This window comes from Zalophus californianus, chromosome 2 (assembly GCF_009762305.2).
Source record: "Zalophus californianus isolate mZalCal1 chromosome 2, mZalCal1.pri.v2, whole genome shotgun sequence".
Lineage (NCBI taxonomy): Eukaryota > Metazoa > Chordata > Mammalia > Carnivora > Otariidae > Zalophus > Zalophus californianus.
The window spans coordinates 152,656,653-152,682,539 of NC_045596.1; the positions used below are offsets into that span (position 1 = coordinate 152,656,653).

The 25,887-nt window shown below is 36.4% G+C and overlaps 1 protein-coding gene across 3 annotated transcripts in view; it reads right to left on the bottom strand.

The window, feature by feature from the left end:
- FZD3 (frizzled class receptor 3) overlaps window positions 1–25,887 on the bottom strand; it is a 103,243-nt gene that overhangs the window by 60,038 nt on the left and 17,318 nt on the right. For all 3 annotated transcript variants that reach the window (XM_027599574.1, XM_027599576.1, XM_027599575.1), the window contains exons 3-4: window positions 11,398–11,594; window positions 4,239–5,256 (exon numbers count right to left, since the gene is read on the bottom strand). In XM_027599574.1, coding sequence (XP_027455375.1) covers window positions 4,239–5,256; window positions 11,398–11,594 — 1,215 coding nt within the window. The remainder of the gene's footprint in view (window positions 1–4,238; window positions 5,257–11,397; window positions 11,595–25,887) is intronic.

Here is a 25,887-nt window from a genome sequence, read left to right on the forward strand (position 1 = left end):
ATTGCTAGGGGCACCTGGGTGGCTCAGGTGGTTAAGCATCTGACTCCTGGGGCTCGGGTCATGACCTCGGGTCCTGGGATGGAACCCCACATCGGGCTCTGCACTCAGCACAGAATCTGCTTCAGATTCTCTCTCTCTCGGCCCCTCCCCCCTGCTCACACCCACTCACTCACTCTCTCAAATTAATAAATAAATCTTTAAAAAATAAATAAAATAAAGCAAATAACCTAACAGAACAATGGACAAAGTAGCAAATGAGTGAAATCACAGAAGAGAAACCCCAAAAGGGCCAATAAACCTATGAAAACATGTTCAACCTTCAAAGGGGAATAAAAATTACTATGGGATTGAGATACTGTTTTAAAGGCTGGCAAAAACTTAAAAGCCTGAGAACACCATGATGGGGAAAAATGGGAAATTTATACTCAACTGTGAGTGTAAATTAAAATAACCATTTGGTTTGATGATGTCTGTATCTTACAATGCAGCAATTTCACTTTCTGGTACATACCTCATGGAAATTGTTGGACATGTGCAAGGAAGATAGTATTACAAGAACGTTCACTGCAAAAATGGTTTATAACAGCAAAAAAAGTTGGAAAATACACGTTCATAAAAGAATGAGTGAATAAATTGCAGTATATTTATATATTAGACTAAGGCAGTTGAAATGAACGAATTAGTAGTACACACATAAAACTGAGTGAAAAAAAGCAAGCTACAGAATGATTTCACTTAATGGATTTTTAAAACTTGCAAATACCAAGTTTTATAGATCTGTAAATACTCAGCCACAATATAAAAATATTGGGAAGAATGAAAAACCACCATCTTTATGAGAAGGGTTACCTCTGGGGAGGGAGAGGAAAAAGAATGTGAGTACCTAGGGGAACAGAGGCAGGCATCAGCTGTGTGTTTAATGATAGTGAGCCAGCCAGCCAGCAAAACAGAAAGACAGATATGATATAATGTTAGGATTTCAAGGCAGTTTGGATATGAGTGCATAGGTGTTTGCCACCTTATTTACTATACTTCTGTATATTTGAAACATTTTATAATATAAACTTCCTTAAAAAGAAACACATTTTTAAAAATGAACTAGAGGGGCCCCTAGGTGTCTCAGTAGGTTAAGCATCTGCCTTTGGCTTAGGTCATGATCCCAGGGTCCCGCGATGGAGCCGCATTGGGCTCCCTGCTCTGCAGGAAGTCTACTTCTCCCTTTCCCTCTGCCCTCCCCCCCAGGTCGTGCTCTCTTTCTCAAATAAATAAAATCTTAATAATAAATAAAAATGGACTAGAGCTACAGCATTAATATAAATACATCTCAAAAACTAAATGTTAAGTTAAAAAATCAAGTTACAGAAACATGTATAGTATGGTATCATTGTATTACATATTTTTGTAAAACAGTTTTTCCGCAGTTACATACATATTGGCAGGTTGTATAGACTTTCATGGGAATGGTATATTCCAAATTCAGGATGACGGTTACCTCTGGGCAGAGAGTAGGAGGAACAGGACTGGGGAAGGGTACATAGGGAGCTTCAGCCAAATCTGTAGAGATTTCTTTTAAAAGTCTGAAGCAAGGGGCACCTGGCCAGCTCAGTCATTAGAGTGTGAGACTCTTGATCTCAGGGTAGTGAGTTCAAGCCCCACGTTGGGTGTAGAGCTTACTTAAAAATTTAAAATAAATAAATGAAAGTCTGAAGCAAATATGGCATTTGGTAAAGCTCAGTACTGGATGGTTTTTAAAATCTCATATTTATATATATGTATGTATGTATGTAAACAACAGCAGGAACAATAATAAATGAAGAAAATGAATGAGAGCTAACATCTACTTATTACGTAGTAGGCACTCTTCTAAACACATGCATGTATACTCCTAAGAACAACCTGAGGAAGTAGTCTGCTTATTTCTAATACTATCTATTATTATTTTATTACTATTAGATTCTATTACTCATCTTACAGATGAGGAACTAAAGCAGAGAGGTGAAGCCAGCCTAAGAATATAAAGTTAGTAAATAGTGAAAGTAAGATATGAAGCCAGGATTTGTGCTCCAGAGTTTACAGCTTAATTACCATGTTATTGTTATAATGTCATTCTCTATTCTTTTCAGTATATCGTAAATAACTCATTTCCAATGTTATTTCTGTATGTTGGAAATTAAAAACATTTTTTAACCCATGACCACAAAAAAAATGCATATACACACATACATATTTCTGTGCAGCTCACACTGGTTCTAAAGATGCTGAAAGAATTCTAGGAATGTCCTGAAAATAGTGGCATCCCAACTACTCTAATTTATCAATTTATATATTTGAGGTTTGGTATTTTTTAGATCGTTATTTTATAATCAAACTTATTTTTCAGTAGTCCTAATATATATCTGGAATCTTAGATAACTTATATAAAGAAGCATATGATGTAATTCAACCATCTCTTTCTCTCTCATTAGAGGCAAAATTCCATTACTTAGCTTCAGGTCTGAAAACTCACATTAAGAGTTTTTAGTAAGTCATTCTGTCAAGAAATTCAATTTCAATCATTCATTTTTTTCTGGTCTCTCAATATAAGTTGTTTTTTAAAAGCTCATAGCTAATATTTATACAATAATAAATTGGCATTCTCAGCCATTAAATATTTATCAGCACTGGGGCGCCTGCGTGCCTCAGATGGTTAAGCGTCTGCCTTCAGCTCAGGTCATGATCCCAGGGTCCTGGGATCGAGCCCCACAATGGGCTCCTGGCTCAGCGGGGAGCCTGTTTCTCCCTCTGCCTCTGCCTCTCTCCCTACTCATGCTCTCTCTCTCTCTTTCTCTCTCTCTCTCTGTGTATCTCTGTGTCTCAGATGAATAAATAAAAAAAATCTTTAAAAAAGATATTTATCAGCATTGATTATGTGCTAATCACATACTCCTCGTCCATGGTACCACTGTTACCATTTCTTTTTTTTTTTTTTAAGATTTATTTATTTTAGGGAGAGAGAGAGTGAGAGTGAGTGAGGGGTGTGGGGTAGGGGCAGAGGAGAGAGAGGGAGAGAATCTCAAGGAGATACCCCGCTGAGCACAGAGCCCACAGGGGGCTCAATCTCAACCCTGAATTCATGATCTGAGCCAAAACCAAGAGTCAAACGCTCAACCAACTGAGCCACTCAGGCATCCCTACCATTTCTTAAAAATGTCTTTTCTCCATCTACATAGCCACATTCTCAATGTTATCATCTACTAACCTATAGAATATGTATTCCAAAAATATGAAAATATGAAAGAGAAGTTCTTGCTTTCAAAGAGTTCACTGTCTAGCAGGGGAAAGAGACAAACAAGAATTACCTATAATACATAAATACTTTAAAAAAGGTAATTAAATCTTAATGGTCAGGGGAGATGAAAGGATGACTGGTGCCCTTTTAACAGCTAACCTGGAACGTGAACAGAAGACAGCAATGGAGACTGTTCTTTCGAGAAAACTTGTCTTAAAAGGAAGAGAGGATGATAGCTAGGGGTGTAGGTTCTAGAAAAGGTTTTAAGATAGAGAAATACTTAGCATCAACTATTCTGAACTACTTTCCTTGCTACATTCCTCTCCTAACACTAAATCCCAGTTTGAATATAAGCAAGTCACTTAACATTTCTAAGCCCCACGAGAGAGATGTTTAAGAACTCTAAATTACGAGGAAACTTGAATAAATTATCTCTAAAGTTCTTTCTAGACCTAAGATTCTATGATTCTGTCACTATGATTATCTGACCTGTTTAAATTCAAAGGTAAATCATAAAATATTCAGCACGCAAAAGGAAAAACCAAGACCAATTAAGAGATGAACTAGTTTGTACAATTGCATTCTATTACTTTTGCAAAACAGTTAAAACAATTCCACTTGTATCAGTAAGATTTTCACAAAAGACAGTGCATTTTTATCAGCTGGTAAAGAGCTTCTCACCCTCAAACCTGTAGACTTCTAAACAATCCCCAAACTGTTCTGTGACAACGGAAGTAAATTGCTTAAAAGCCCATAGCTTAGACTTGTAAAAGTCATCTTTTAAATGGAAGAGGTTTATAGAAACATATATTACATTATTTCTACAATATATTTGTTCATTATCTTTAAAATCTTAATGTACAGGTTCATAAAGTTTTTTTAAAAAAACTAGCTAAGATGAGATCTTCACAGTAATATGCCTTCTTTTCACTATCACACATTCTGAAATTTAGAACAAGGTTTCCCTTACCTGATATGGACATGGAATGTGATATTCTCTGCAGCGTTCTTGTATCCATGTTGTTTCCCAGATGCCACGGTAAGCTTGTTCATAAAAGTAGCATCCAATTACAACCAAGAGTGGTACGAGATAAAGAATGCTGAAAACACCAATCCGGATCATAAACTTCACCAACTTATCTTGGTTCTCCTTTTCTAATGGAATTTCAATTCGAACTCTGTTTAGGGATATAATGCCAGCTAAGAGGAGAGAAACTCCAACTACCACATACAGGCAGAGGGGAGCAAGAACAAAATATCTCAATGCATCAACATCGTAGAGGCCAACAAAACACACGCCACTGATATTGTCACCTTCAATTTTATTCATCGCTAAAAGGATGATGGTTAGAGTTCCAGGGATGCCCCATGCACTGGCGTGAAATAGCAATGCTTTCTTCTCAATAGCTTCACTACCCCACTTTGGCACAGCTGCCAAGAACCATGTGATGGTAAGAATTACCCACCAAACACTGCCAGCCATAGTAAAAAAATAGAGTACCATAAAAAGCATGGTACAGGCTTTATTATGAGATCCTTGTGTCACTGTGGAAGCCTTATACTGTGCAGGGCTAGATGCATTGCAGGCTACTCGGTCCTCAAGCAAAAACCCAATGAAGAAAATTAATGATACCATCATGTAGCAGACAGCATAAAATATAATAGGTCTTTCAGGATAACGGAATCTTGTGACATCAATCAAAAAAGTTAAAAAAGTAAACAACGTGGCAGAGAGGCAAATGATTGAAATCAATCCTATGAAGTATCGAGCGAATGAAAGTTCTTCTCTCCTAAAGTACATATTTGGACAAGGAGGTGAACAATCACGCACGTGTAAAAAAGAATAACCAAGATCTGGATCAATTTTCAACTCTCGAGGACACCAAAAACCATAGTCCCTCTGCACTGCCACTGGAGCTCCTTCAGTAGGGTCACCAGCTAAATTCAGATCCACAAGTCGAGGATATGGCTCATCACAATCTGGGAACCTAAAAAAATACAAGATGAGAACCATTTTCACTTATTGGGAAGTCTATTGATACCTAACAATTTGGATTTCCAAATTTAGCACTCATGACCTTACTAATTCTAAGATCCTTGGAGTATACTTACATTGAGTAGGAATAAAGTAAACGTTGATTCTTGTTTATGGGCCATACAATTAGACTGTCCACTGATGATCAAAACATGATACGGTTTTATACTTAACTTAGTTTTGGCTTCAAAAAGCCAAAACTTAGTTTTTTTAAGTTTATTTATTTTTTTTAGTAATTTCTACTCCCAACATGGGGCTTGAACTCACAACCCCTGAGAACAAGAGTTGCGTGCTCTTCTAACTGAGCTAGCCAGGCGCCCCAAAGAGTATTCTTTTAATTAAAATAGTCTAAAATAGCCATCAATAAGTAACAATGTATACAGAGAATATTTAAGACACACACTTTAAAATAAGATTTTAAAATATAAACATACATTATTATAAAAGAAATGAATACATAGCTCTAACAAAAGAGTAGCTTTTTCCCAATCTTTAACTACAGTTACCCTAGATTCAGTGGAACTTCCTCAAGCAGAAATGTTAAAAAATCTTTCCCAAATGCATAGCCCAAGGTGCTTTGAATTACATTAGCAATAAAAATCCTTATAAGTGGCTGAGTTTTTAGATCTTTTCTTCCCATTTTATATTTGCTCCCTGCTTAGCATATTGATTAATTACAATCCTTCTAAGGTCTCTAATGTGAACTACTTCTTTCTTACCACCCCTAATTTCTCTCCAATCCATTACATTCTCTGACTCAGTTATTCTCAAACTTTGGTGTACATAAAAAAAACTTAATATTGTTTTAAAAATAAAAGTTCAGGGTGCCTGGGTGGCTCAGTTGGTTAAGCGACTGCCTTCAGCTCAGGTCATGATCCTGGAGTCCCGGGATCGAGGTCCCGCATCAGGCTCCCTGCTCAGCAGGGAGTCTGCCTCTCCGTCTGACCTTCTTCCCTCTCATGCTCTCTCTCTACCATTCTCTCTCTCAATAAATAAATAAAAATCTTTAAAAAAAAAAAAAAGAAAAAAAAAAGTTCAGGGGCACCTGGGTGGCTCAGTTGGTTAAGTGCCTGCCTTCGGCTTAGGTCAAGATCCAGGAGTCCTGGGATCAAGCCCCAAGTCGGGCTCCCTGCTCAGCGGGGAGTCTGCTTCTCCCTCTCTCTCTGCTCCCCCTCACTTGTGCTCTCTCTCTCTCACTCACTCTCTCAAATAAATAAATAAAATCTTTTAAAAAAATAAATAAAAATAAAAATTCTTGGGGCACCTGGGTGGCTCAGTCAGTTAAGCATCTACCTTGAGCTCAGGTCATGATCCCAGGGTCCTGGGATCGAGCCCTGTGTCGGGCTCCCTGCTCAGCAGGGAACCTGCTTCTCCCTCTCCCTCTGTCCTCTTGTTTGTGCTCTCTCTCTCTCGCTCTAATAAATAATAAAATCTTTAAAATAAATAAATAAATAAGAAAATTCTTGCTTCCCACCACCACAAATCATATTACAGTACACCTGTGTTAGGCCCAGAAATTTGCATTTTAGCAAGTTTCCGAAGGGACAAGATCTGCAGACTTGAGAAAGTGTCACAGCTGCAGGACAAAACAGGTTTGTGGTGCAGACACGAGTAAGGATACCATTCTCATGAACTTCTTGCATCTTCAATTTTCTTGCCTGTATCAGTTCCTAAGCCTTCAGACACCCACTAACTAGATGTCTAATAGTTTATATGCATCAAATAGTTTCCAAGAAACCATCGTTTATTAAGTTTGACAAAAACATGCATAACCTTATGCTGTAGCTGATTAATCTTTTATTTTCTAATATAATCTATTTTCTTCATTGGACTTGGAATTATAAATCTAAATGAGAGAAACTTATTGCATTTAAGCATTTGTTTATATCCTGCAGTATGTCAGGCATTAAACATAAAAAGACAAAAAACCAGGCTTTCTATCCTACAGTCTAAAAGGAGATACAAACTTGTAAATACAAAATTCGGCAGTGGGATATATGAACAAACAAACTCTATATGAAGTATAAAAATAATACAAAGGATTAATTCTTCCAAAGGATGAGATTATGAAAAACTTCATAAAATAAGACCCTCAATACAGGATTTTGAGTCAGTCCTTGACAGTTCCGGTGGTATGCCAATCAGTATTCTAGCAAGAAATGCAAGCAATGGCAAAGAGATTTGAAGAGGGTAGTTTAATATTGCTGGAGCATGATGTGTGCATGACTTGTGACAGGAGATCAGGATGGAGAGATAAGCATGTTGCAGAAGACAGAGAGAGAGAGAGAACAGTGATATAAAATTTAAAACCATGCAAAGTTATACTTTATGCTTTTATGGCTGTGTTTGTATACCCAATTGCTACTCACTATATATATATACTTCACTCTATAACCTTTCCAAAAACCAAACTCTTGATTTCTACTCCTTAAGGTTCCCCATTTCCATAAGTGGTAATTCCATTCTTCTAGTTGCTCAGGCCAAAAACCTTGGGGTCATCCTTGAAATCCTTTCCCTCTAATACATACCTCACAATCTACCAGCAATTTCTATCCTTGTACCTTACGACACATCCTCTCATTTCCTCCACTGCCTCTGTGCAGTTTGAGCCTAATATTAATACCTCTTCCCTGAACTTCTAGAGTGTCTCCCGATTGATCTCCATTTCCACACAGCAGTCAGTGATCCTTTACAGCCATGCCACTCCTGTGCTCATGATCATGTCTCTCCTGCTCTAAGTCCTCTAACGCTTTCCCACCTCACTAAGAGTCAAATCAAAATTCTATATCAGAGCTACAAAGACCCTACTGCCAGTATTTTTCTGATCTGATATCCTTCCATTCTCCCTAACTTACTTGGCTCCAGATTCTCTGGTTCCCTTGTTCTTTGACTAATCCAAGCATGCTTCCATTTCAGAGCAGTTGCACTAACTGCTGTTTCCTATGCCTAGGTTATTCTTCCCTAGATATCTGGATTATTTGTTTCTCATTTCGTTTGGGTCCCTATTCTAATGCCTCTTTATCAAAAAGGCCTTCCCCAATATTGCCATAGAAAAGAGTCCTTCTGCTTCCACCCAACCCTATTCTTTTTCTTATTAGCATTCATTACCATCTGGGCATTATCTATTTATTTGTTATCTCTCCCACCACTACTAGAATTTTAGTTCCATAAGAACGAAGACTATATTTTGTTCACTACGTATCTTTAGCATCTAGACTAATGCCTAGCACACAGGACACATCCAATTAATATTTGTTGAGTTAATGATTGTTGAATAAACATATTCATATAGACCTAACCCAGGTAATTAGAAAGATGACTAGGAGCAGTGTAGAAGATAGACTTGGGCAAAAATGGGAGCAGAGATATTAGTTGATTCAAATAATAACAGAACTAAAACCAGATAAGGCAGGGGCACCTGGCTGGCTGAGTTGGTAGAACATGTGACTCTTATTCTCCAGGTTCTAAGTTCAAGCCCCATGTTGGGTATAGAGATTACTTAAAAATAATAAAACCCATCTTAAAAAGAAATAAAGCTAGTTAAGGTAGTGGGAATGAGACAGATATGAAATTAGTTAGATAAAAGCAATACACTTTACAACTGATTGGATGTGGGAGCTAAAGTCAATGAAGGAGGAACAGAAGATGACTTATAGAGAATTAAAAAATGAGCAAAGGAAAATCAATGTTAGACATATTGAAATTGAGGTATTTGAGACAAATGCAGGCTAGGATTTCCAATGGCTGCTAGATATGCAGATGTGGAACTCAGCAAGATGTCAAAGCTATAGATTTAGGTGTAGGAGTCAGCAGCAGATGAGTAAGAGTTAAAATGAGTGAGATGAGATCATCCTGGGAAAGCACATAGAATCAAAAAGAATAGGAACAGAACTCTGGAAAGCACCAATACTCAAGGGGTAGTAAGAGGAAGAGGATCCAAAAAAAGAAATTAAGAATAATTGGTCTGAGAAATAGCAGACCAGAACAGTTCACATATGACGGCTTAAATGATTTTCATGAAAAGAGGGCAAGCTGAGGTTGAGGAGAATTAGTATGAAATATAGCATAAAGGTGAAATATGGGTTTGAAGTGAGTGATACAGATTTGACAGAGGTGCTGAGAGGAATAAACAGAGATTATTCTGTCAACCAATCTGGAAATTTGCCAAAGACAAACAGCAAACAGAACTGCTACGGTTGGCATCTTAAATATACAGCACAATTAATTTGTAAGAAATGGGTTGAATCAATCCAGTTGGAAATCTGAACAAGTTCAGTGGAAGGAATGAGTTGAAATTGCTAGCAAGAGCGTCATTTCAAGTGACAGACCACAAAGTTTAAGTAAGGAAATAAATGAGATTAGGAAGAGGGATATTAGGAGAGGGGGAAAAAACCCCAAAGTCTTGGAGTGTCCAGGTAGTTCAAGATCAATAGGAACAAGAATAGGAGAGATGTAAAGAATGAAAGGTTGTTATAAAAGACCGGTTTGCCAGAATTTAAGGTTTTATAGTTAGTCAATGCCAGGCAATAGTGAGGACATAAAACAGATTTAATCCCATCAAAATAAAGAAGATGATAATGAGATTTCTATACTTGCATATAAACTATTAATATAAAAAGACCACTAAATAATGGGAGTTAGCTACAAGAAACATAAAATAGAGTTCCTGCCCAAGTAATTCATAACTGTTATTATAAACACCAAGAAACTAACAAACTTCTAAAAGAGGGACTGTAAACACTTCCACATATTTGGGGATAAAGTGGATGAATGGTTACATGGGACTAGATAAGGAAACAGGTTAAACAAGTGGGAAATAGAGTAGACAAATACGAGAAAGCAAAATGTCAGTGAACTGACTATAAGAAACTGATATGTTTTATTTCTGAAGTTTTTCCAAATGCCAAATGAGAGTAACAACACCTGCTTTTTACCCACCTCCAAGGGCTATTTTTAGATGACAAAATTAATTTTAATATGAAGGAGAATAGAATGTTCTTTGCAGCATTACTGATAACAGCAAACACCCAGAAATAACTTAAATGACCATCAATAGGAAATGGCTAAGTAACTATGGAATATTAATATAGTAGTCCATTACATAGCAATTAAAAGGAATGAACCAAACCTACAGATATAAATATACATATATTTTAAAAATTTTAATGTTGTTTATAGATATGTATTTATGTAGTAAAAGTATAAAAACAAATATAGAAATGATTAACAACATAGTCAACATAATTATTACCTCATCTCTGAGGAGGAAAGAAGGGAATGAAATCAAGATGGGTACCAAGGAAGGAACTTTCAGCTCTACCTGTATTATTTCTTTAAAAAAAAAAGTGACTAATCCAAGTATCACAAAATGTTAAGACTGGATAAAGTTCGACAACAATAGTACATATGCATTTATCTTATTATTCCTTATTTCTGAAACATTTCACAATACAAAAAGGTACATTGTTATATAAGAAATACAGTATTACTCTATACATTATTACTAACAATAACATTCTCTCATATAAATCTATAAGACTGTCTAGTAAACACTGTCAAATCTTTAGGAAATGCTTATAATCTATATTTTGGAAGTGATCTGAAAAGTATCTGACATTTCCTAATTCTGGTTTGTTAATTCATGACAAAAAAAGAGTTGACAGAACTACTTTAGCCATTAACACGTCTAAATCATACAAATATTTAATTTCCACTAAGTCATCATTAAAGACATATAATGCTGAGGCAATGATTATTTTCTTCTCTATATTTTCTAATTGCATTACTAATAGCATTACTTGTATAACCAGAAAATAAATTTTTTGAGGGAAGAAAAATCAACTTTATGTCTTGATTGTTTTTAATTCTTTTAAAAATTTCTTCATTGAAATGTTTTTTTCCTTTTCTATCTTTTCATTTAGTGATTTCAAGTTCCTAAGGAAATGAACAATTCTGAGGCCATGAAACTGCTGTTCAAAATTAAGATTAATATACTTCAAAAAAAGTTTTTTAAAACTGATGAACTAGAGGACAAGTAATTTTAAACATACTGTAGCATTAAGTAATGATCCATGAAAATCTATGATTTTCGCACCTACTGCATTCCATATCTTCAGGCCAAGGAACACCAAACATCTCCATGAGCTCCGAACACTCACTGTAAGCCCGCTGACACAGCCTACGACAGGGAAGTGTGACACGTCCATATTCCATACAAATAGGAGCATAGAGTGCACAAAGAAATGGCCGAAAATCCCGAGAACAATCCAGATTCACCATTGGGTGGAATGGCTAGGAAAAAGTTAAAATTGAATAATTAGAGAAAGAATTGTATACAAGTTAAAGCTTCCAATATAGAATATTACAATATTCTTTTTTCCCATTTTAAAAATTTCTGAAGGTTATTAAAATTTCTGAAGGAAAGTTTTTGGTTTTTGAAACAAAATCCTCTTCTATATCCCTAAAGATTCTGAATTGGTTAAGACTGAGGTGTATTTCAGAATCTATACGTGTATTTTATTTGTTAGAGGTGGTATTAATGAAGAGGCAGGACTGAGAATCACAGTATGATCCATTTTACATAGGAAAGAAAATCCATAAAAGATATGTGCCAAATGCTGAAAAAATGATTATTGCTTGGTGACAGGATTATAAGAGATTTTAATTTTCTTCTTTTTATGTATTTCAATTTCTACATTTTCTTCAACTAACAAGTATCAACAGGAGAGAGCAGACAAAATGCTAAAAGAGGAAAGGGAGTGGGAGTGGAGGAAGAGAAGTAGTTATACATAGCAGTAGTTATTCTGAGAGTGAGGGAGAGGGAAGGATCTCTCACATTTGTCTCATATTTTCCTGTTCTTGTTACATTAAAAAAAATTTTTTTAACTGATATCACATGACATAAACAGAACTAACACTGTAAACTGATACTAAGGAAACAAAAGGAGAAAATAGTGGCCCCAGACATAAAACCATGCTTAAATAATCATTATAACCACAGGAATAGACCAAATATCCCAATAAGTATGCATCTGAGTTTTTTACTATTAAATATTTTTTCACTTATTTATATAATAGTTTCAGAGTCATTGCTGATTTTTTTTTTTAAAGATTTTATTTATTTATTTGAGAGAGAATGAGAGATAGCACGAGAGGGAAGAGGGTCAGAGGGAGAAGCAGACTCCCTGCTGAGCAGGGAACCCGATGCGGGACTCGATCCCAGGACTCCAGGATCATGACCTGAGCCGAAGGCAGTCACTTAACCAACTGAGCCACCCAGGCGCCCGAGTCATTGCTGATTTTGATCTGGTAACAGATATTCTCACCACTAAGCCTTTCTATTGAGTAAGAATCAATCAATTTTTACACTGATACAAAATATTTTCCAAAGGCCTCCTATACAAGATGCAGTCAGAAAACCAAGAGTCACTTAAAGAAACTGAGTTAACTGTATAATGGACATGGTACCCAACATATAACAATAAACTATATGTGACCATCACTCCCAAGGATGAAGGAGTAGCTTGTGTTAAACCAATGTTTCCATTAAGAACAATTTTAAAATACAGAAAAAACAGTTTTAAAACATCTATTTAAAGCTACTGAAGAACTGTTGAAGCAAAAGAACTAGAGAGACCAAGAATATAAAGAGTAGGAAACATGGAAAGGGGCCTGATAAGTGCAGCTGCTTTTCCAAGGAGGCATTCGTTGAATATGGGCATAAGGCAAGAGGCTGAGAATCAAGCTTTGACTAGGCTGGTGCTAGAAACCAGCACAGCTTTGGTGGTCTTACAAGGCTACAGACAAAATTCAAAATGAAAGGAATAAGACATAGGTGAGAAGGGGAAGTGCCAAGGATTGAGTCTGACACAGAGCCAATTTTCCCTTCAAGAAATCTGAAAATTCTGAAGCTGCATGAGGAAGGAGCTAAGAAGCTAAGCAGAAAGCCTCTGAAAAGCAGAGTGGAGATTTTGGCAGTTTTATCATACTGAGAAACATGGATTAGAGTTCAAGTCCTGCCAGGGGGACTGAACATACCAGACTCTCTCAGCTAGAAGCCTCTGAATAGCTACAGTCCAGTTGCAGTGGCAAATCAGAAGGAGGCAGAGACTTACCAAAAGTGTAACCCTGCCTCACCTCAGCTCAGTCCCTGATGGAATTAAGGTGACCCACCATTTATCTGCTAATTAGAAGAAAGCGTGAACCTTCTCTGGAGTAATAGAACATCATCTGGAACCTCACCAACATTTCATAATGTCTAACACTCAAAAAAAAAAAAAAATTACTAGGTATTTCAAGAGACAGGACCATATGGGGTGCCTGGGTGGCTTAGTTGGTTCAGCCTTTGGCTCAGGTCATGATCTCAGGGTCCTGGGATCTGGCCCCCCATCAGGCCTCCTGCTCAGCGGGGAGTCTGTTTCTCCTTCTCCTTCTGCCCCTTCCCACCTGGCTCATGTGCACTCTCTGTCTCTCTCTCCTCTCTCTCTCTCTCTGTGTCAAATAAATAAAATCTTCAAAAAGAGAGAGAGAGAGAGAGGAGACAGGACCATATGATTAAAACCAAGAAAAAAATTACAATGTTTTGGTGATCCAGCTATTGAGCTTAATATACCAGACCGTATATAACTATGTCAAATATGTTCAAGAAAATAACAATGAAGAATTTTGGAATCAAGTGGAAATTTTATAACTGAAATATACAATTGGAATTAAGAACTCATCAGATTTATCAGAAGACAGGATTGGCAAAACAAAAAACAAGGTAATAGGAAATATCCAAACAGAAGCACACAGACCAATACTGAAAAATACATTAAAAAAAATAAGAGACATGTAAAACATGGGAAAGCCTAAGATATGCATAACTGGAGTCTTAAAAGGTGGGGAGAAAGAATGGGCAGAGGCACTATATAAAAATATGATGACTGAGAATTTTCTAAACTAATTGAAGATAACAATCTACAGATTCAAAATCTTCTGCAAACCCCAAAAAGGATAAATACAAGAAAATCACATCTAGACAAATGTTAAATTGTTGAAAACTAAAGAAAAATATTTGAAAAGCAGCCAATGGGGGGGGGCGGGGAGATAATTTACCTTTAACAGAGCAACAGTTAACACTCAGAGCTGACTTTGGAAAACTATAAAACAATAGAATGACTTACTTAAAGAGCTAAGGAAAAATAACTTTAAAATTGTAAGTCTATAGCCAGCAAAAACATCCTTCATAAATGAAGGCAAAATAAAAGACATTTTCAGACAGACAAAAAAATCAGTCACCAGCAAACCTACACTCAAGAGTTCTTCAGACAGAAGGAAGATGATCAAAGATGAAAACTCAAAAGTACTTAAAAGCAACAAAAAGGGTGAATACATGGGAAAATATAAACGAATACCCCCTGTACCAATAAAAAATAACAATGTCTTAAAATACATACAAAACACAGATATATATGTATATTTTAAGATTTTATTTATTTGACAGGGAGAGAGAGATAGTAAGAGAGAGAGAGAGAGCACAAGCAGGGGCAGCAGCAGGCAGAGGCAGAGGGAGAAGTAGGCTCCTTGCTGAGCGAGGAGCCCGATGTGGGGTCAATCCCAGGACTCTGAGTTCATGACCTAAGCTGAAGGCAGACACTTAACCAACTGAGCCATCCAGATGCCCCCAAAACACAGGTATATTAATATGCATAATAATAAAATGGAAAAGATGGGAGGCCAGAGGGAACACTAATGGGGTAGTGGTTAAAATAATGATTTTATTAAGAGTATTATAAGTCATAGGTACATATCATAATTTCTAGGGTAAACAATAAGAGAATGCACAATGAGGTAAAGCAGAGGGAAACAGTATAACACAAAAGAAGACAAGATTGGAGAGAAAAAGAAATGCAAAACAGTTTGGACACATTGAAATCAAATAGTAAGATAGTAAATATTAGCCCAAGTACAACAGTAATTACATTAGATATACATGGATTAAAAACTCTAAGTAAGGGGTGCCTGGGTGGCTCAGCTGGTTAAGTGTCTGCCTTTGGCTTGGGTCATGATCCCAGAGTCCTGGGATCGAGCCCCGTGTCGGGTTTCCTGCTCTTTTGAGGAGCCTGCTTCTCCCTCTCCCTCTGCCTGCCACTCCCCCTGCTTATGCTCTGTCAAATAAATAAATAAAATCTTAAAAAAAAAAAAACAGCTCTAAAAGAGTTTTGGACTAGGTAAAAACAAAAACACTATGCTGTTTACAAAGACACATTTTTCAATATAAAGAAACAGGTTAAAAGTAAAAGAAAGGTAAATGGTAATGCAAGAACTAACCAAAAGAAAGAGTATATTTTACGATAAGAAGTGTTCCCGGAGATAAAGGGCATTTCATAAGACAAAAGAATCAATTCACCAATACTAAAAAGTAAATCTAAACATATATGCACCACTTAACATAGTTTCAAATTATTTTAATCAAAAATAGACACAACTAAAAGGGAAAATGTACAAAGCCACACTCCGAGTGAGAGATTGATACACTTCTCTAAGTGACAGAAGAGCAAGACAAAAATTCTGTAAGAATACAGAAAATCTAAAGAAGCCAATTACAAATTTGATCTAAATAACATATTTATAATCATGATGTCTAACAATGACTGGATCCTATTTAACAGACACACAGAATCTTTATCAAAATTGGCCATATTCTAGATCCTAAAGCAGGCCACAACAAACCAGAGAGAATTAAAATCAGTCACAGAAGGGTCTATGACTAAAATGTAAGTAAGGTATAAATCAATTACAGAAAGAGCCCAAACCCAACTGCTTGAAAATTTGGAAATTAGACAACAAACTCCTTCATAACCCATAATTAACAAAGGGAATCATAAGAGAAATATAAGTGATACATATAATTATATAGATTATATAATCTATGTATAAAAGTAAATAAAGACAACAAAATATCAGCAAAAGCTGTACTCAGAGAAAATTTACAATCTGATATACACATAACAGAAAATAAGAAAGGCTGGGGTGCCTGAGTGGCTCAGCTGTTAGTTAAGCTTCTGCCTTCGGCTCAGGTCATGATCTCAGGGTCCTGGGATCGAGCCCCGCATCGGGCTCCCTGCTCATCAGGAAGCCTGCCTCTCCCTCTCCCACTCCCCCCTGCTGGTGTTCCCTCTCTCTCTGTGTCTCTCTCTGTCAAATAAATAAATAAAATATTTTTTTTTAAAGATTTATTTATTTGAGAGAGAGAGAATGAGAGAGAGAGAGTACATGAGAGGGGGGAGGGTCAGAGGGAGAAGCAGGCTCCCTTACTTAGCAGGGAGCCCGATGTGGGACTCGATCCCGGGACTCCGGGATCATGACCTGAGCCGAAGGCAGTCACTTAACCAACTGAGCCACCCAGGCGCCCTAAATAAATAAAATATTGAAAAGAAAAGAAAAGAAGCCTGAAAACAATCAATGATTTAAGCTCCATCTCAAGAAACTAGAAAAGGAATGGCCAAACTTAGGGATGTATAAGGAAGGCAATAACAAGAAAAGAAACAACTTGAATTATCAATATCAGGAATGAAGGAGAGAACATTACTAGAAAAATAATGTAGATACCATAAATAATAAATTTGATGGGCGCCTGGGTGGCTCAGTCGTTAAGCGGCTGCCTTCGGCTCAGGTCATGATCCCAGGGTCCTGGAATCAAGCCCCGCGTCGGGCTCCCTGCTCAGCAGAAAGCCTGCTTCTCCTTCTCCCCCTCCCCCTGCTTGTGTTCCCTCTCTCACTGTGTCTCTCTGTCAAATAAATAAAATCTTAAAAAATAAATAAATTTGACATGATGAAATGAACAAATGCCTTGGGGAAAAAAAACACAATTTACCAAAACTCATAAAAGTTTATCTTCTATCTACAAAGAAACTTAATCCATTATTAGAAATGATTCCCCCCAAAGAAAACTCTAGGCTAAGATGGCTTCACTAGAAAAATCTGTCAAACATCAAATCAAGAAGTTGCAGTAATCTCACACAAACTCTTCCTAAAAAGGGGGAAAAGGGAATCTTTCCCAATTCATCTAATGAAATCATCATCCTAATTTTTATAACAAAACCCAACAGGAACTATCTAAGAAGAAAAATTATTCCTCATGATCATAGATATAAAACTTGTATCAGTAAATTAATCCAGAATGTGTAAAAAAGGAGTAATACACCACACCAAATGAACTATTTTCCCTAAGGATAGAACACTGATTAACATCTGAAAAACCAGTTAATGTAATTAATGGCATTAACAGAAAAAGGGGGGAAAAATCGCATGATCCACTAATAATACAGATGTAGTAAAAGTATTAGATGAAATTCAACACCCACTTATTACGAAAACTCTTTGCAGAGTAAGAAGAAATTTCCTCAAATCTTCTGGAAAGTACATACATCAAACCACAGCAAACTTCATACGTGGTGGTAAATTACTGAAAGCTTCCCAAAATCAAGGATGAGGCAAAAGTACCTGTCATCACCATCTTATTTAACACTGTATTGAAAGTCCTCATCAGGGCAGTAAGAAAAGAAAAAGAAATAAAAGGTAAAAGAATTAGAAGGAAAGAAATACAAAAATTAAAGGTACATGGATCAGAAAGAAAGAAACTATCATTACTCATAGCTGACTTGTGTTCCAGTTACCAAACTTTTCTCTCTCTGTTCCAAATTCACCCCTCAATACCTGCTCTATGATAATCGATGGGATTCATTTCACCATTTCTCCTTTATAGTAAGCATGAGTTTAAACTTTCTCAACAGAGTGTTGGAGGAAGACTGCAGGGCAAAAGGGCTTCCTTGTTGGTTGTGGTTGCTGCACAGTCAGGCAGCAGTGCAAATGTAAAATCTATGATGCTCTGTCCCACCATGTGCCCAGAAAGGTCTTTCAGTAGCCTCACAATCACAGGATAGCTTGGTGACCCCCTTCCTGCAGCCCTTCCAATATGGACATTGGATGCTTGACGCCTCCTACCTGCAGCAGTGCCCTGACTCCCTCTTTTTGCTCAATCACCAGCTAACACTTGCCCATGTCCTTAAGACTTGCTTCCTCCTTGCCCAGCAAGTATGGACCAGCTCTGGCCCAGCCAACCCGGTGAATTTCTCTGCCATCCATTGAGCTGCGACTACATCACCTATAATTAAGGTCTGAGCCTTGGTGTCTGGTTGTACCTTCCAAGACTGTCCCTCTGCCCCAGAGAACCCTGTTGAGCTCTCTATCTTATAAATACTCTCCTATACTAGCTTATTAATTCTTTCCTTGTTTAAATAATTGAGTGCTTCTGTCTTCTAATAGAACCAGACTAATAAAATCTGTTACAAAGAAAAGCCAAGATTATCTACAAACCATTAGAATAAATGAATTTACTATGAACACTGGATACAAAATTAATTAAGACAAAATTCATCTGTATTTCTACATTCCAGGAATATATTAAATGAAATTTTAAAATATCACCAATAGAAAAGGAAACTAAGAAAAAATTCCATTTTTAAGAGCATCAAAAAGAAAGCATAGCATCCTTGGGTGCCTGGGTGGCTCAGTTGGTTGAGCGACTGCCTTCGGCTCAGGTCATGATCCTGGAGTCCTGGGATTGAGTCCCGCGTCGGGCTCCCTGCTCAGCGGGGAGTCTGCTTCTCCCTCTGACCCTCCCCCATCTCATGTGCTCTCTCTTGCTCTCTCAAATAAATAAATAAATAAAATCTTAAAAAAGAAAGAAAGAAAGAAAGAAAGCATAGCATCCTATACTTAGGAATAAAGTTAACCAGTGTGGTGCAAGACAGAAAACAATGAAGTATTACTGAAAGAAACTGAAGAAGACCTAATAAACAGACATCCATAGTCATGGATTAAATGACAATGTTATTAAGATGGTGATACTCCCTACCATGATCTACAGATTCAATCTCAAATAAGAGCTGGTTCTTTGAAACTACCAATAAAACTGATAAGTTTCTGATAAGACTATTAAAGAAAAAGGAAAAACACATATTACCAATATCAAGAATAAAAGAGATGTCACTGAGGCTCTGTAGGCATTAAAAAGACAGTAAGGGAATATTACAAACAACTCTATGCACATAAACTAGACACCTTAGATGAAGTAGACCAATTCCTCAAAGGCAGACTACCAAAACTCACCCAAGATGAAACTGATAATCTAATAGTTCTGTAACTACTAAAGAATTTGAATTTGTGGTTAAAAACCTCTAGAAAAAGAAATGTTGAGGTCAGATGGTTTCATAGATAAAATCTAACAACATTTAAAGAATAATTAACACCAATTCTAAACAATCTCTTCAAGAAAATAGCAAAGAAAGGAACACATCCCAACTAATTCTTTGAAGCAAGGGGTGCTTAATATTAAAACCAAACAAAAATAATACAAAAGAAGAAAACTACAGACTATTTCTCATGAACATAAATGTAAAGTCCTTAACAAAATAGTAGCAAAGCAAATCCAAATATATATTAAAAGCATTATATATCACAACCTAATAGGGTTTGCTCCAGAAATTCAAGGCTGGTTCAATATTCAAAAGTGAATTAACGTAATCCATATTAACAGGCTAACAGAAAAATCACATTATCATACCAAATGATGCAGAGAAAGCACTTATGATTTTAACTTTTCAAAGAATTAGAAATAGAGAGTAACTTCCTCAGCTTGATAAAGAACATCTACAAACACCCTACAGCTATCATAATTAATGGCAAAACATGGATATTTACCCCTAAGATTGGAAATAAGGGAAGGATGTCTGCTCTTACCACTCTTATTCAACATGGTACTGGAAATCCTGCCAACACACAATAAAGCAAGAAAAGGAAAGAAAAGGTGTAGAGATTGGAAAAAGAAATAAAACTGTTCCTCTGTGCAGTTAACATTACTGCCTACATAGAAAATCCCAAGGCATCTACAAAGAACACCTCCTTGAATTAGTGAGTTCTGCAAGACTGCAGGATGTAAGAAAAACATACCAAAAAACCCCAACTCTATTTCTTTTTTTTTTTTTAAAGATTTATTTGTCCATTTTGAAAGAAAGGGGGAGAGAGAGCACACATGAGCTAGGGAGAGGGGCAGACTGAAAGAATCCCAAGCAGACTCCCTGCTGAGTGCAGAGTCAGTCACAGAACTCAATCCCATGACCCAGAGATCATGACTTGAGCCAAAATCAAGAGTTGGATGTTTAACTCACTGAGCCACACAGGCACCCCAATGCTATTTCTTTTCTTTTTTTTTTAAAGATTTTATTTATTTACTTGAGAAAGAGACAGAGAGAGCACAAGCAGGGGGAGGGGCAGAGGGAGAGAGAGAAGCAGGCTCCCCACTGAGCACAGAGCCCCACACAGGGCTCGATCTCAGGACCCAGAGATCACAGTCTGAGTCAAAGTCAGATGCTCAAATAACTGAGCCATCCAGGTGCCCTGGCCTAACTCTACTTCTATATAAAACTGTATTCTATTTATAAAGAGCACATGAAAACTAAAACAATACACTTATAACCACAAAAAAAAAAAAAAGAAAGAAAGAAAAAAGAAACACCTGGGTGTAAACTCAACAAAACATGTACAGGACTCATATACAGAAAACTGTTAAGTGATGACAAAATAAATCAAGGAATACAAATAAATGAACAGACACACACTGTATTAGTTTGCTAGGGCTGCTGTAACAAAGTACCATAAACTGAGCGGCTTAAACAACAGAAATTCACTGTCTCACATTTCTGGAAGCTAGAAGTCTGAGATTAAGATGTTGGCAGAACCATGTTCCCTGTGAAGGTGCAAGAGAAGGATCTGCTCCTAGTCTCTCTCCTAGCTTCTGGTAGTTCCTTGGATTGTGACAGCATACATCCGATCTTCACTGCATTCTCCCTGTGCCTCTTCATATCATCTTCCCTCTGTGTGTCTGTCTGTGTCCAAATTTCCCTTTTCTAAGGACATCAGTCATATTGAATTAGGGCCTACTCCAGTATGACCTCATCTTAACTAATTACATTTGTAATGATCCTATTTCCAAATAAGGTCACATTTTGAGGTACCGGGGGTTAGAACTTCAAGATACACATTTTAGGAGGACTCAGTTCAACAAGTAACAACACTGTTCGTGGGTTGAAGATTCAACATTAAAGTGCCAATTCTCCCCCAAATGATTTCCAGATTTAATGAAATTTCTCCCAAAACACAGCATGACTTTTAGTAGATAAAGATGAGTTTATTCTAAATTATATGGAAAAAAACAAAAGAACAGATTTTGAAAAAAAATTGGGAAGAATCATGCTATCCAATTTTAAGACTTACTATATAGCTAACAGTAATCAAAACAGTGTGGTTATCAGTGGAGAGACAGATACAAAAGATCAATAGAACATAATAGAGAAGGGGTGCCTGGGTGGCTCATTTGATTAAGCATCTGCCTTCAGCTGGGTTCATGATCCCAGGGTCCTGGGACTGAGCCCCACATTGGGCTTCCTGCTCAGCGGGGAGCTCCTTCTCCCTATCCTCTCCCCTTGCTTGGGCTCTCTCTCTGTCAAATAAATAAATAAAACCTTTAAAAAAATAAAAAAAAAAGAATAGAGAACCCACCATAAGGATGAACAATTAATTTTTGAGAAAGGAGCAAAAGCAATTCAATGGTGAAAGGATATACAGTTGTTTCAACAAATGGTGCTGAATAGTGGATACTTATAGACAAGAAAATGAACCATACCTTATACAGATTAACTCAGAAATGATGCATGGATTTAATGTAAAATATAAAAACTATAAAACTTCAGGGGCACTTGGGTGGCTCAGTTGGTTAAGCGACTGCCTTCGGCTTGGGTCATGACACCGGGGTCCTGGGATGGAGCCCCGCATTGGGCTCCATGCTCGGTGGGAAGCCTGCTTCTCCCTCTCTCTCTGCCTGCCTCTCTGCCTACCTGTTCTCTCTCTGTATCTTTCTGCCAAATAAATAAATAAAATCTTAAAAAAAAAAAAGTTAAGGGGCGCCTGGTGGCTCAGTCGTTAAGCATCTGCTTTCGGCTCAAGTCATGCTTCTCCCTCTCCCACTCCCCCTGCTTGTGTTCCCTCTCTCGCTGGCTCTTTCTCTGTCAAATAAATAAATATTTTAAAAAATTAAAAGTTAAAAATGTTATTATATTCACATGTTGATGATGTAGGTACATACATCATACATAAATGCATATGTATGTCTTAAGTCTCAAAACTTGCTTGGTACTTAGCAACACATAAAATACCAACCAATCCGATATTGTTATGTTACTATGTTAGTAAAACCTCCATCTGTGAATTATAGATGAATTATAAAATTGATTTGAGTGATTATTTTGTGCTGCCTGCAATGAGCCTAAAGCTACAAGTTCATGCTCCTGCCACTTATCAGCTATAAGTACCCTGTGCTGTGTATCTCAGCTGGCAGCATTTACTGGCACTAAACAGATAGGCAGTTAAGTGCCTTATACACATTATCTCATTTAAACGTTCTGATAATTATTAATCACATTTTATAATACACATGAAGAAAATGAGACATTAAAATTAAGTAACTTGCCCAAGATCCCAGAGCTACAAAGACAGACCCAAGAGTCAAGACCCTGGCATTCCTATCTAGAGCCCTTGAACTTAACCAATTTTTTCCACATAACCTCTCTAAACCTCAGGTTTCTCCTCTGTAAAATGGTCTTAATAACATATAAATAGTATATAAAATTGTTAGCATACAGGACCCAGTAAAAGCTTAAAAGGGAATTTAAGAGAGAGAGAGAGAGAGAGAGAGAGAAAGGAATTTGAGAAGAGTTGCAAGTTAACAGAGCTATAGCAGTCCTATATGGTGGGCCTAAGGAACCCTGCTGAATTTGAATGCCTTGTTCTCAACAAGTGAAAGTCAACTGGAATGATGTTATTAAAAAGCAAAACAAAGTACTGATGACTATTATGCTGGGTGAAGGAAACCAGACATAAAAAAGTAGATACTGTATGATTACATTTATATAAAACTCTAGAAAATGAAAACTAATCCACAGTGACAGAAAACAGATCAGTGGTTGCTTGGAGCAGGGAGTGAAGAGGCGGATAGACTACAAGGCCATTTTGAGGTAATGGAAATGTTCTCTATTTTGATTGTGTTGATGGTTTCACGGTATATACATGTGTCAAAACAGTGAACATTTTAAATGGGTCAACTTTGTTGTACACTAAGTATACCTCAATAAAGCAGTTATATAAAAACAGAAATATTAGTATTTTTCAAATAAGCAAATTGCCTTGGTTTGAACTCTAACAATTTTTAACCTCAGCAAAATCAAAGTTAAAAGAGGGAGCCCGAATACTGTAAAGTTGAGAATATATCAGATAATACTATTAAAGCTCTATCAAACAGAAAAACAATTTGATTAAATTTTTAAAGATTCCCGCTGTGTACCTCCTTAAATAGTAATACTTTTTGTTCACTAAATCAAGACCAGGGTATAGGAAGTTTACAAACTGAAAAGTAACTTTCTAAAATTAAATTTCTGGTTTCTACAACAAAGGTGCTCTACACGGAAACTTCCATTCTTTGTTCAAATTCAAATCAACCAAGCCTTTGTGCTCCCATTCTCTTTCTTCTTTCAAATTTCCATTCCTGTTACCATAGGAACCTGATAGCTGACAAGCCTTCAAGCACAGCAACAGCCCAAGCTTAGCAAGGGGTATGAAAAGCGGACAGAGTCAAAGGCCAAAATTTGACTCATGAGAATCAGAATTCCAATCTTTGTCACTCTACAAAGGGTCTGGTAACCATAGAAACTGTACCCTACTGCGTTTGGGAATATTATGACTAAATTCACTAAATGTGAAACCAAATGTGGAATGGCCTTGGAAATTCAAAAAATTGTATTCATTCTATTTCAGATCCAAATTAGAATAAGAAGTTATTCAAAAACAACTTTTTAAGATAATTTCAAGTGATTTAAAAAAAACTCCTTTTCTGTAAAAATAAATTCTCAATAAGATCTAAAACTTTAAGAATTATTTTGTATTAAAAAATTCTAGGGTTGAAAAACACCTTTAATCCTACAGACTTTTCTTCTACAAATCTTAATTTAAAAAAAATGTCTTGAGATAGTGTACTAAATACTTTCCAACAATATTTCAGTAAATTGGTTTACAGAAATTTGCCATTATGAGAGGAACACGTTTATCTTCTTAAGTCAAAGGGGAATTCCCAGAGAAGCCCATAAAATTAGACTTTTAAGGAAGTTTTAGTATTTCAAACATCATGAACAGTTCTGAATTATGATCTCTCTCAAAAGATAAAACCTTACAAACAAAATTCTACCACACTTCTACTGCAAATAAGTATTTTAAAGGTATTCCTTTAAAGTGATTTGTCACACAAGAAAATCAAAGAAAAAATTTAAAGCTATTTATTTCCTTAAAGTCAGAAATAACTAAATGCTATTAATCCTCCACTGCTTGTATGTACATTTTTCAATTTAGAAGATTCTTAATTCCTGACTGGTTTCCCTGTCACACAATAGACTTCTCAAGCCACTTCACTAGATGGTTGTTTGCTTCAGGAAAACCACCTTTTTAATAGTAAACCCAAACAAAAGACAATAAGGGAAGTAAATCTGATAATGCATGTATTCTGACGATATAAACCATGAATTGCAATCAAATTTCATTTTCTAAAAAGCCTACCCACAAAATGTTAATAATTACTACTACATAGGAGTATATTACACTATTCTCTTACAAAAGACAAAAAAAAAATCTTTCAAGACCCATTCAAATACTCTCTACAACTGATCCCTTTAGTAGAAGATCCTTCTCTCTTTTAAATCCCCTTAGCACTTTATGCCTTTTTTTTGTGGCATTTACCAAGTTCTTCCTTGTGTTTCAGTCGCTGAATCAAAATATATTTAATAAATACTAACTCCTGGGCACTGTAACTGAGAACTAAACAAAAAAGAATGATTATTAAAAATAAAGTTTCTGCACTAATTTTACTATTTTAAAAGCATGTGTTTCTTACAGAAAAAAAAAAAACAAACATTAATAAGACACAGAAAACATAAATTGTGCTAATTCAGGAAAACCACTGTTGGCCTTGATGAAAATCCTTCCAGATCACTTACTCTACATAAACACACACATATACATTTTTTAACAAAAACAGGGTGATACCATAAATAATGTTATCCACTCCTTTTTTTTCCTATTTAATAATGGATCAAGTATAACCATTACAATTTGGACAAAGATCAAGAAGAGAATATTTAAGGTAGAAAGAACATTAAAGACTTGGAGATGGGAAAGATGGGTTGCTCTGTTCTTTTGCTTAATTACACCACTTATAAGTACAAACACACAATGCCCAAAGCTCTGAGTCACTTTGATTAGCTACTCCCCACCCCTCAAAAGGCAAAGTAAAATACGAGTGTTCATAGTTACATGGTACCTTTGGTATTGGGATTACCATCCCCATCAAGCACACTTCTTATTCACAACCAAAGGAGATTAAGCGCTCAGGTATAATATAAACATGACCAAGACTACTATTATCTCTTACGGGACTTAGTTT